The 13,109-nt window shown below is 46.9% G+C and overlaps 1 protein-coding gene across 1 annotated transcript in view; it reads right to left on the bottom strand.

The window, feature by feature from the left end:
- The window catches only part of ttc39a (tetratricopeptide repeat domain 39A), a 125,958-nt gene that overhangs the window by 36,651 nt on the left and 76,198 nt on the right, over nt 1–13,109 (bottom strand). Inside the window, 2 exon segments of the mRNA XM_070886105.1 lie at nt 7,700–7,808; nt 10,374–10,439. Coding sequence (XP_070742206.1) covers nt 7,700–7,808; nt 10,374–10,439 — 175 coding nt within the window.

The following is a 13,109-nucleotide window of genomic DNA, read 5'->3' as shown; positions in this document are numbered from 1 at the left end:
GAGTTAGATGAAGTCCTTACTACTCGGGGGATCAAGGGTTATGGCGAGAAAGCAGGAAGGGGGTACTGAAGTTTCATGTTCAGCCATGAACTCATTGAATGGCGGTGCAGGCTAGAAGGGCTGAATGGCCTGCTCCTGCACCTATTTTCTATGTTTCTATGTTTCTATGTTTCCGCTGTCCTCCTTTGGCTTGTTTACCATGAAGGAACTCCGCATAAAGCATTTGCTGAGGGAGTCTCGTATCTGACATGCGTATTATGTGGCCTGCCCAGCGAAGCTGATCAAGTGTGGTCAATGCTTCAATACTGGGGATGTTAGCCTGGTCGAGGACACTGATGTTGATGCGCCTGTCCTCCCAGGGGATTTGCAGGATCTTGCGGAGACATTGCTGGTGATATATCTCCAGCGATTTGAGGTACCTTCCATACTCGTCAACATCTGTCCCTCAATCGACACTGTGAAAAAACATATTTTAGTCATCTATCTCATAGCTGCTTGTGGGATCTTCTCTGTACAAATTGGCATTTGCCTACAAAACAGCAACTCACTTTAAAAGCAATGAATTGGTTGTGAAGTGCTTTGGCATGTGAAAGGTGCTTCATTAATGCTAGCTTGTTCTTTATAGATACCATCCTCATGCTCATATAAGTGCAATTCAAGAATTTTTGGGGTAATACGTGATAAATGTATCCTGTTCAATATGTGGTGTATTTCCATTGAAAACCAAAATAATCTGAATTTGTTATTACTTTAAAGAAAAAGAAAGCTTCATATTTTTATTCAGTATCTCTCACATTCCTATAGAAAAAATAACAAACTTACAGAAATGTTGTTTGACATTAACATCAATTTTCTGAGCTATGTGGAGACCCACAAATTTCAATCTCCCTTTGCTGATAGGCTGCTTTGGGATGTCACCATTGGGGAACATCAGCTCCACACAGCTCAGAAAAAAACATGTATTTTTCTATCCGAAATAGGCAATACACCTGACCAAAATAATACTTCCACTCGATTTTCTTTCTTTAATAAACAAAAAGGTGATGTTGAAAAAAAGACAGTTAGCAAAATTGCAAATTTGTATCAATCTTTAAACCAGCACAATGACTGACATGTGGATAATTAAGGTGTAAACAGTACGGATGTAGTTATTAGCAACAGAAAAATGCTCTGATTGGGTCACATGACCTGATTGCTGATTGGTTCCCTTGGATAATAAGATACACCCAGCAGTTTATCTGGAATGTGTAATTATAACTGTCCAATCCAAGTTCTCAGTCACTGCAAAGTGTAATTCGAGCCATTCTGACTGCCGACTCCAGATAGGAGAGAGCTCTCCCTCCTCACCCAAGTTCCTGCCCTATCCCCCAGCTCAAGTTCCTGCCTCATCTCCCAGCCCAAGTTCCTGACACCGCGCCCCCCCCCCTCCCAGCCCAAGGTCTTGACATCACCCAGCCCAAGTTGATGCCCCCCCACAGCCCAAGTTCCTGACACCGCGCCCCCCCCCCCCCGCCCCCAGCCCTAGTTCCTGACTTTATCCCCTCTGTTTCCCCTCCCCCCTCACACCAAAGATGGTGCATTGTGTGTGGGTCATGGATTGTTGACAGGTTTATTGGGTATGAACTGAATATTGACAGTGTCGTGACTTCTGGATTTCATCCACTCCAATTATGTCCCTTGTCACACATGCTTTCCGAGAAATCAGGTGTGGGTGTTGTTATGTTCAGAATAACTCCACAAGACTGTATATTGCAAGCTCAAACTGTTGGGACCTTGGTTTCTTTAATGTAACTCCAGAGTGAGAAAGCAGCATGGTAGACTGCCTTTTATAACTGCTTGCCCAGGTTGTGCAGGTGACCCTTGGGTCTCACACAGGTGAGCCCCCTGGTGGCAAGTCTTACATATTGGTAATGTTTACATACATAACATCATTCTCCGTCCCCCCGCAAAGTCTTAGAGACAAGTTATTTACGAGAGGTGGTTTGTATAAAAACGATACCTGGCCATCAAGATGTCTCCTTCGGCTTGAGGCGTGCACAATTCTTCATATGTCTTTTCCGTTGGTTTTGTCGGTGCTAGCAGATTTTTGATGAGGCCATATATCGTGGACCCACAAACGGTGAGGAGAATCGCCCTGCGCTTGACCGCGGTTTCTTCCTTTTCCAGCTCGTTGGCCACGAAGTACTGGTCAAGATGCTCAACGAAGACTTCCCAATCATCACTGCACTGCAGTGTGGCTGGTCTGATCGGACTGTTGGGCATGGTGGGTTCATCCTCATGGTTGACAGCGAGGTTGATTGCTGGTTGGGTGTGTGTGGGTGGATTATTGATGGTATTGTCCTCTTCAAACTGTTCTTGGTTGTCAGTGAACTGCAGTTTGGTCTGATCCAAGTGCTTTCTGCACGTTTGTCCATTCAAAAGTTGGACAACAAACACTCTATTCCCCTCCTTGGCCAACAGTGCCAGCAACCCATTTGGGACCATGTCCGTAATTAAGAACAAACACAGAGTCATTAACCTCAATGTCACGTGATATAGCTGCATGATCGTGATACATGTTATGCTGGTGACGCCGGGTTTCTACATGATCATTGAGATCTGGGTGGACTAAGGAGAGCCTGGTTTTGAGTGCTCTCTTCATTAGCAATTCTGCAGGGGTAGGGTAAGCGAGTGGGGTCGCGTGCTGTAGCTGAGCAGAATCCGAGATAACAGGGTCTGCAGGGAACCATCCGTCATGCGTTTCAAGCTCTGCTTGATGGTTTGGACTGCCCGTTCTGCTTGACCTTTGGATGCGGGCTTAAACGGCGCAGACCTGACATGCTTGATGCCATTGCGGGTCATGAAGTCGTTGAATTCCGAGCTGGTGAAACATGGTCCATTGTCACTGACAAGGACGTTGGGCAAACCATGGGTGGCTTTCAATGGTGGCAGTGGACGTACATGACGACATTATTATACATTCAATCCATTTAGAGTAAGTGTCCACTGCTACTGGGAACATCTTTCCGAGAAAGGGGCCAGCGAAATCTATAAGGACCCTGGACCACGGTTTGGAGGGCCATGATCACAGACTCAGTGGGGCCTCCCTGGGTGCATTGCTCAACTGTGAGCAAGTGTTACATTGGTGTACACATGACTCCAATTCCGTCAATGCCGGGCCATCAAACGTGCGACCTGGCGATGGCCTTCATCATGACTATGCATGGGTGGGTACTGTGAAGGTCATGTATAAACATTTCCCTGCCTTGTTTTGGCAAAATTACACGATTCCCCCATAGGAGATAGTCCGAATGGATGGTTATTTCCTCCTTGCGTCGGTGGAACGGCTTAATTTCGTCTTGCATTTCCCCTGGAACCGCCGACCAGCTCCCATTGAGAACGCAGCTTTTTACTAGTGATAGCACCGGGTCCTGGCTAGTCCAAGTCCTGATCTGGCGAGCCGTGACGCGTGACTCCTCGCTCTCAAAAGCATTCATTACAAGAAGCAAGAGTCTGCGGGTTGCGCCATTTCCCCCCCAGTGGTGGGCAATGGTAGCCGACTGAGGGCATCCGCAGTTCTCAGTGCCTGGTCTGTGGCCTAACATAATCATATGCAGATAACGTTAGTGCCCATCTTTGGATTTGGGATGAAACCTTTGCTTTCTGAAAACAACGAAATGAGCGGCTTGTGGTCTGTTTCAAGTTCGAGCCAAATAGGTATTGGTGCATTTTCTTAACACCATATACGCATGCTAATGCTTCTTTCTCAGCCATACTGTAGGCTCTTTCAGCCTTGGATAAACTTCCGGACGCATATGCAACCGTTTGAAGTTTACCTGACACATTGGCTTGCTGTAACACACAACCGACCCCGTACGAAGATGCATCACAAGCTAGTACTAAACGTTTACACGGGTCATACAGTACAAGTAACTTGTTAGAACATAGCAGGTTTCTGGCCTTGTTAAAGGCTGTCTCTTGAGATTTACCCCAAACCCAGTCGTCACCCTTGCGTAGCAATAAATGCAATAGTTCCAGCAAAGTGCTCAACCCCGGTAGAAAGTTACCAAAATAGTTGAGGAGTCCCAGGAACGAACGCAGCTCCATCACATTCTGTGGTCTGGGTGAATTCTTGATGACCTCCATCTTGGAGACCGTGGGTCTGATGCCGTCCGCCGCAATCTTTCTCCCCAGAAATTCGACCTCTGGCGCCAGGAAAACACACTTGGAGCATTTCAGCCTGAGTCCCACTCTGTCCAGTCACTTTAGAACCTCTTCCAGGTTGTGTAAGTGTTCGATGGTGTTGCGACCAGTGATCAAGATGTCGTCTTGAAACACCACGGTGCGCGGAACCGATTTCAGCAGACTCTCCATATTCCTCTGGAAGATGGCTGCAGCCGAGCGAATCCCAAAGGGGCATCTGTGGTATATGGACAGTCCTCTGTGCATGTTGATGCACGTCAATTTTTTCGATGGTTCAGCCAGCTCCTGTGTCATGTAAGTAGAGGTTAGATCCAGCTTGGTAAACGACTTCCCCTCTGCTAGCATTGCAAACAGGTCATCCGCTTTGGGTAGTGGGTACTGGTCCTGTAATGAGACTCGGTTGATCGTTACCTTGTAGTCCCCGCAGATTCTGACCATCCCATCGCTTTTCAACACCGGAACAATTGGACTGGCCCACTCATTGAACTCAACTGATGATATGATCCCCTCTCATTGAAGTCTGTCCAGCTCGATCTCGACTTTCTCTCGCATCATGTATGGAACCGCTCGGGCCTTGTGATGAACGGGTCGTGCATCAGGGACTAGATGGATCTGCACTTTGGCAACTGTGAAGTTGCCGATGCCTGGCTTGAATAATGACAGGAATTTGTTTAGCACTAGGGCGCACAAGGAGTTTTCCACCGAAGACAGTGCTTTGGTGTCGTCCCAGTTCCATCGGATCTTTCCTAGCCAGCTTCTGCCGAACAGCGCTGGGCCCTCGCCTGGTACAATTCATAGTGGTAAATCATGCACAGCTCCATTGTACGATACCTTCACTGCCGCACTGCCAATGACTGGTATGAGCTCTTTGGTGTAAGTGCGCATCTTGGTATGGATCTGGCTTAGATTTGGCCTTTGTGCCTTGTTGCCCCACAGTTTCTCAAAGCCTTCTGACTCATAATTGACTGACTCACCCCAGTGTTCAATTCCATGGAAACTGGAACGCCATTTAAATTGACCTTTAACATTATCGGAGGGTTTTTGGTGGTGAAGATGTGTACCCCATACACTTCCGCTTCAGCCTCAGGTTGAGTTGCCTCTCTTACTCGTTCAGCATGATCCGCGCCGGATCAGTCATCTTCTGTCGACTCTGCCACGTGGTGAGTCGCAGCACGTTTGCACATTCGCTGGAGGTGCCCCATTGTTCCACAGCCCTTACACACATAGTGCTTGAATCGACATTGATGGGCTTGATGATTACCACCACAGTGCCAACATGGTGCTAATGGATTCGCATTCACGCCCCACGGCGGACTCTGAGTCATCCTAGGTCTGGCCTCTATGAGCGTGTAGGCCCTGCCATGTACAGTTCTGCCTGCTGACGGCATTATTTTATGCATAGTACTTGCCGGTGAGTTTCGATGCTGCAATGATATCTGTTTAGTGTTATCGTTCGTGGACATAAAAGGCTGGGCTATCGTGATGGCCTTGCTCAGATCTAGGGATTTGGCAGACAGCAGTTTGCGAAAAATTACCTCGAGGCCGATTCCAAGCACGAACACTTCCCCCAAAAATCCAGCAAATACGCACGGTCCCGCAAGGCGTATTAGGTCAGCGACATAGCTCGCCACATCCTGGCCCTTGGAGCGGTGGTGCATATAAAAGCGATACCTGGCCATCAAGTTGCTCTCCTTCAGCTTGAGGTGTTCCCGAACCAGCGTGCACAGCTCTTCATTTGTCTTCTCCGTTGGTTTCGTCGGTGCTAGCAGATTTTTGATGAGGCCATATATCGTGGACCCGCAAACGGTGAGGAGAATCGCCCTGCGCTTGACTGCGGTTTCTTCCTTTTCCAGCTCGTAGACCACAAAGTACTGGTCAAGACACTCAACGAAGGCTTCCCAATCATCACCCTCGACAAATCTCTCAAGAATACCAACGGCAGCAATAACCGCGTGAAAGTTCGTGATCTGTTACTCGTCACCAATTGTTATGTTCAGAATAACTCCACAAGGCTGTATATTGTACGCTCAAACTGTTGTGACCTTGGTCTCTTTAATGTAATTCCAGAGTGAGGAAGCAGCATGGTAGACTGCCTTTTATATCTGCTTGCCCTGGGTGTGCAGGTGACCCTTGGGTCTCCCACAGGTGTGCGTCCTGGTGGCAAGTCTTACATATTGGTAATGTTTACATACATAACAGGTGTAAAGTGGGTAGGGTTGGAAGAACGTGATCCGTCTTACCCGAGTTCCCTCTCTCCCCTCTGATCTCCTCTCCCGCGTCCCCCCTCTCTCCCCTCCCCAGGCTCTCTCTCTGCTCCTCTCTCTCTCTCTACCCCACTCTCTCTCTCTCTCCCTCCCCACTCTCTCTCTCTCTCCCTCCCTCACCAGTCTTTCTCTCTCCCTCCCTCCCTCACCTGTCTCTCTCTCTCTCTCTCTCCCTCCCCCCAGTCTCATGCTCTCCCTCCCGCCAGTCTCTCTCTCCCCTATCAGTCTCTTTTTCTCTCTCCCTCCCCCAGTCTCTCTCTCTCTCCTTCCCCCCCCAGTCTCTCTCTCCTTCCTCCCCCTCTCCTAGTCTCTCTTCCTCCCCTGTCTCTCTCTCCCTCCCTCCCCCTCCCCCAGTCTCTCTCTCTCCCTCCCTCCGTCTCTCTCCGTTCCCCCATTCTCACTCTCTCCCTTCCCCCATTCTCGCTCTCTCCCTTCCCCCATTCTCGCTCTCTCCCTTCCCCCATTCTCGCTCTCTCCCTTCCCCCATTCTCGCTCTCTCCCTTCCCCCATTCTCGCTCTCTCCCTTCCCCCATTCTCGCTCTCTCCCTTCCCCCAGTCTCGCTCTCTCCCTTCCCCCAGTCTCGCTCTCTCCCTCCCCCCAGTCTCGCTCTCTTCCTCCCCCTTCCCCAGTCTCGCTCTCTTCCTTTCCTCCCCTCCCCTAGTCTCTCTCTCTCCCCCTCCCTCCCCCAGTCTCTCCCTCTCCCCCCTCCCCCAGTCTCTCTCTCTCCCTCCCCTTCCCCCAGTCTCTCTCTCTCCCTCCCCCTCCCTCAGTCTCTTTCTCTCTCTCCCTCCCTCCCCCCAGTCTCTCTCTCACTCTACCCCAAGTCTCCCTCTCCCTCCAGTCTCTCCCTCCCCCCCAGTCTCTCCCTCCCCCCCAGTCTCTCTCTCCCCCCCAGTCTCTCTCTCTCTTCTCTCACTCTCTCTCCAACCCCAGTCTCTCCCTCCCTCCTCCCCTCTCTCTCTACCCCCAGTCGCTCCCTCCCTCCCCCGATGTTTTCTCTCCCACAGAAGACTGTGAAAATATTCATGTAGGTAATCACAGCGATATTCTAGGCAAAAATCCTGAAGATAATCCAAAAGCTAGAAGCAGCTCCAGTGGCGATGAGCTCCACCCAGTTCGGCCCCACTTCCAACTTTCCCGTATGTCACACTGCGCATGCGTGACCGGATCGAGCAAAAAAGGGGGCAGGAATCCAATGTGCAGAAGGATACACAAAACACTAGTGCAAATAATCACTCAAACAAGTTCTCACCTAATACAAAACTCATGAATGTGTGATAACACAGAAGCAGCATGGTACAAAGGAGAGCCCGAAAGTTTTCAGTGGATGCTCCTTCCTGTAGTTGTTCCAGACCATATTCCTGAAGGCAAAGAATATCAGGACAAAATATTAAATTTTCACCATGTTACTGTACCAAATAAGTGAGTTTTGTTAAAATATTAACAAGGCATTGGTACAGTCAAGCTTTAATCTGAACTGCAGTAATAATAAGTGCAATTTTTATGTTTCTAATTGGTGTTTGCCGTACTACCCACACTTATAGTCAGTCTCATGTCCAGCATTACTTATTTAAATGGCCTCACAGATTGTCTGGATGTCACTTAGTATTGGATAATACCTGTTACACAAGAGGCGTATTCAACTTTCTGTTCAATAGCCAAAGCTGATGAGGAGAATACAGCTTATGATCACTCTTAAGTCAGAATGAATACACTGGCATCACTGGTGGAATAGCGCACTCTGTGGAGATTGGTTCCTTTGAGAACCTCACGTCATTAGGGCAAAATATTCCATGGCCCTTTTAGCCGTAACTTCAGTGGGTATTTGGGATGATCCACAGGAAGTGTAATGTCAGCACCTTATAAATTTTAATCATGAATAGTATATCTGAATCTAATCTTTGAATGTGTTATAAAATTACTCTAAGTAATTTCAATTACAAAATGGCATTTCTTATGCAATATTTCTTACAGGATTTAATGTTGATCTATCCAATAATATTGAATTTAACAACGGTGACTACACGTCAAACATAATTCATTGGCCATGAAGCATTTTGGGACATCCTGAGGTCATTAAAGGTGTTATTAAAATGAAAGTCTTTCTGAATGAGTCATCATAAATACAAATCTGAGCAGTCTTAAATTTAATTTTTAAAAAGGCACACAAAAATCAGATTGATACACAATGATGTGTTCCGACGCTTAAATGTGACAGTCCGTTATACTCAACAAGTGTCCTTACCGAGTTAACCATCACATGCCACAAGGACAACCCACTGATGAACCCTGGTTGATGTTAATTTGTAAACTGTGATAGCTTTTCAACATTCTCATAAAATGTGGTGATTGAACAATGAGTTCTTAGAATTCTTAGATAAAATTGTATAAAAGTACTTACAAGATTAAATGTCTCACAGAGATATACAAACAAGAGATGATTGTGGACATTCAATCTCCAGAATAATCATTAAATGGAAAAGCAGCTGACTATAAGCAAGTAAACTAAACTGACGCTAATCATGTGGCTTTCATTAAAATTATTTTGAGCTGAGCAAAGCAGAGTTTCTTGTGTAATATAAGAGCCCTGTTTGAATTTGTGTATTATAGTGTGAAACTGCATATCAATTCTAAACTCATCCTTGTATAATCCACATGGAACCGGGTGGGTGTACAAGGTAACTTACATGCTTGGTCCTATGTTTTAGAGTGATCTGCATTTTTATTGGGGTAGGATAAATGATTACACACCCTCACATTATCTTTTCTCCCCTGCTAATCAAAACGATGAACAAAATAGCTGAAAAGTGTTTTTTATGTCATGACGACTTACATTTTTGAGTTTATACGTTTTAGGCTATAAGTTGTAGATTTACAATAGTTACAGCCTTAACTGTCCATGCCAGTAACAGGATAAAGTTACACAAAGTTTAAAGTAGACAAGATTACTTCATTCTCTGGCACAAGATGTCAGATTTGGAGGACCGACCGGTGAATCAGGTTTCCAATAATCAAATTCATGCACCAGCAACCTTGGTTTAGCAAGTGAAGGATTTAAGACTGCTCAGATTTGTATTTGACAATTAATGATGACTCATTCAGAAAAACTTTCATTTTAATAGCACCTTTAATGACCTCAGGATGTCCCAAAATGTTTTACAGTTAATGAATTATGTTTGAAGTGTAGTCACCGTTGTTAAATTCAATATTATTGGATAGATCAACGTTAAATTCTGTAAAATATGTAAGAAATATTGCATAAGAAATGCCATTTTGCAATTGAAATTATTGTGATGTTGGAAGAAAATGTATTGAGTGATATGATGAGAAGTCTGATGGGTGAGAGTATTAAAAGATGGGTAAGTGGGATTGATCTCAAAACAAAGATGGGGATATGACTGTTGGACCAAGTGGCCTATACCTGTATCTAAAAATACTTATGTTTCTAACTTCACATTTGAACTTGTGCGTACAAAGGTCAAATTTCTAACAATTACACGAGCTGAAAAAGAACTCCACTGGCAAAAGAAGTACTTTGTCAATCTTCATCAGTGGTATTCTGTAATGACTCTTTTAATTCATAGAATGTGGAGCATAAACAGAAAAGTCTGGCTTATATATCAGCAACTTTGTGGTGATGGTCCAATCATAAACTTGCAGAGGACTAGCAGCTTGATACATCATTGAATTTGTAGAGGTAACTAGGAATGACCATTCGTATCAAATCTACTGATGTGCACGGCATTGGACAATACTTAGCCCAAAAGCAAGAAATGGATTTTTCTGCTGTCTGCCAAAGAGAGCTGCAATATTTAATCACTGGAACATGAGTTACAAGTACTGAACCTGGAAAAGCAACGTTACCCTGTAAGGTGGAAAAAATGGTTTCTTGCTTGATATTGCAACTGTTGAATATTTAGTCTTACCTTATTTCCAGAAAATCCAACAAATTCTAAAAGTCGGAGAATCCTTGTGGGCAACAGGGATATAGTCTAAGAAAATTAAGGAAAGAAAAAATATACATATTTTAAAACTTTTCAATTGATATTCAGCTTTCACCCCCAAAAAATTATCTAAAGGACTTAGGATGAAGTCAAAGACTGATATAAACCTATACTTACACGCTGCGATTTTGGTAAAAATTGGGTTTTGCTGGTCCATGGTGCATGCTCAGGAGGTGGGCAGCACCAAGTTTTGCAACAGGAGTTCTTCTCCCGAGTTTTAATTTGCAGCTAACATATGAAAAGCTTACCCAAAGAGCCTGCCCTTTAGCACAATTGACTGAGGAGCAGAAAATGCCATCAGGCCAGAGCTCTTAAAGGACCGCAGCTCTCTGTTACAGGGCAGGTGGTGGCAGCAAAATAGACTGATTGCTCACAATAGCACAGCAGAGACAAGGTTTGATAATGAATGTAGGTCATGCTACAGGAGGCATACCAAAGAGGCAAACATAACTGGAGCTGAAGCCCATTCTCCAGTCAAAGCACAGGTGCAAGCTACCCGAGGGAGGTCGCCGGATGAGTCAATCCAATCATACCTGGCTGCAAATGAGTTTAAAAATTGCTGGTTTCAGGAGAAAGGGAAAGGTAATTATGCTCCTCACTTTTGTGCATAGTTCTTGGAGACCAATCAAGCACGGCAAAAACCTAAGTTGGGAACTGCTGCATCCTCTGGGAGATGACATTTTTTCATCATCATAAGCAGTCCCTCGGAATTGAGAAAGACTTGCTTCCACTCCTGAAGTGAGTTCTTTGGTGGCGGAACAGTCCAATACGAGAGCCACTGATTCTGTCACAGGTGGGACAGATAGTCATTGAGGGAAAGGGAGGGTGGGACTGGTTTGCCGCATGCTCCTTCCGCTGCCGGCGCTTGATTTCTACACGCTCTCGGCGATGAGACTCGAGGTGCTCAGCGCCCTCTCGGATGCACTTCCTCCACTTACGGCGTTCTTGGGACAGGGACTCCCAGGTGTCAGTGGGGATGTCGCACTTTATTAGGGAGGCTTTGAGGTGTCCGTGTAACGTTTCTGCTGCCCATCTTTGGCTTGTTTGCCGTGGAGGAGCTTCGAGTAGAGCACTTGCTTTGGGAGTTTCGTGTCTGGCATGCAGACAATGTGGCCTGCCCAGCGGAGCTGATCAATTGTGGTCAGTGCTTCAATGCTGGGGATGTTAGCCTGGACGAAGATGCTGATGTTGGTGCGCCTGTCCTCCCAGGGGATTTGTAGGATCTTGCGGAGACATCGTTGGTGATATTTCTCCAGCGACTTGCGGTGTCTGCTGTACATGGTCCATGTCTCTGGGCCATACAGGAGAGTGGGTATTACTACAGCCCTGTAGACCATGAGGTTGGTGGCAGTTTTGAGGGCCTGATCTTCAAACACTCTTTTCCTCAGGCGTCCGAAGGCTGCACTAGCGCACTGGAGACGGTGTTGGATCTCGTCGTCGATGCCTGCACTTGTTGATAGGAGGCTCCCAAGATATGGGAAGTGGTCCACGGTGTCCAGGGCCGTGCCGTGGAACTTGATGACTGGGGGTCAGTACTGTGCGGTAAGGACAGGCTGATGGAGGACCTTTATCTTATGGATGTTTAGTGTAAGGCCCATGCTTTCGTACACCTCAGTAAATACGTCGACTATGTCCTGGAGTTGTCTGCATACTATAGCTCGACGACAGAGGTTGGAGTGGTCTTGGATCTGGCCTGGAGACGGTACAGGTTGAATAGATTCCCACTGGTTCTGTAGTTTAGTTCCACTCCAGCAGGGAGCTTGCTGACTGTGAGGTGGAGCATGGCGACGAGAAAGATTAAGAGGGTTGGGGCGATGACGCAGCCCTGTTTGACCCCGGTCCGGACGTGGATTGGGTCTGTGATGGATCCGTTGGTAAGGATCACAGGCCTGCATGTCGTCATGGAGCAGGCGGAGGATGGTGACGAACTTTTGGGGGCATCTGAAACGGAGGAGGACACTCCATAGACCCTCGCAGTTGACAGTGTCAAAGGCCTTTGTAAGGTCGAAGATGGCCATGTATAAGGGCTGGTGCTGTTCTCTGCATTTTTCCTGCAGCTGTCGCGCTGCAAAAATCATGTACATTGTGCCCCGTAGGGGACAAAATCCACACTGCGACTCTAGGAGGAGCTCCTCGGGCACAGGGAGAAGACGGTTGAGGAGGACTCTAGCGACGAGTTTCCCAGTGGCTGATAGCTGATAGTGGGAGATTCCTTTGTAGTTGCCGCAGTCAGACTTGTCCCCTTTTTTAAAGTGGTCACGATTACTGCATCTCTGAGATCCCCCAGCATGCTCTCCTCCCTCCAGATGAGGGAGGAGGTTGTGTAGTCGCGCCAGCAGTGCCTCTCAGCCATACCTCAATGCCTCAGCAGGGATTTCATCCGCACCCTTGTTGTTTTTAAGTTGTCTTATGGCTTTTTCTACCTCGTGCAGTGTTGGGGTCTCACTGAGGTGGTGGCGGGTAACATGCTGCGGGATGGAATCGAGGACACGCGAGTCAAAGGCAGAGTCTCGATTGAGGAGATCTGCGAAGTGCTCATTCCAGCAGGCCCTGACTGCCTCGGTGTCCTTGATGAATGTTTCTCTGTTCTTGGCCAGCAGTGGGGTGGGGCCTTGGGCGTTTGGCCCGTAGGTGGCCTTGAAGAATCCTCATACATCA

Source organism: Pristiophorus japonicus, chromosome 8 (assembly GCF_044704955.1).
Source record: "Pristiophorus japonicus isolate sPriJap1 chromosome 8, sPriJap1.hap1, whole genome shotgun sequence".
NCBI lineage: Eukaryota > Metazoa > Chordata > Chondrichthyes > Pristiophoridae > Pristiophorus > Pristiophorus japonicus.
The sequence above is the reverse complement of the archived record's forward strand: the minus strand, read 5'-3'. Positions and strand labels throughout refer to the sequence as shown.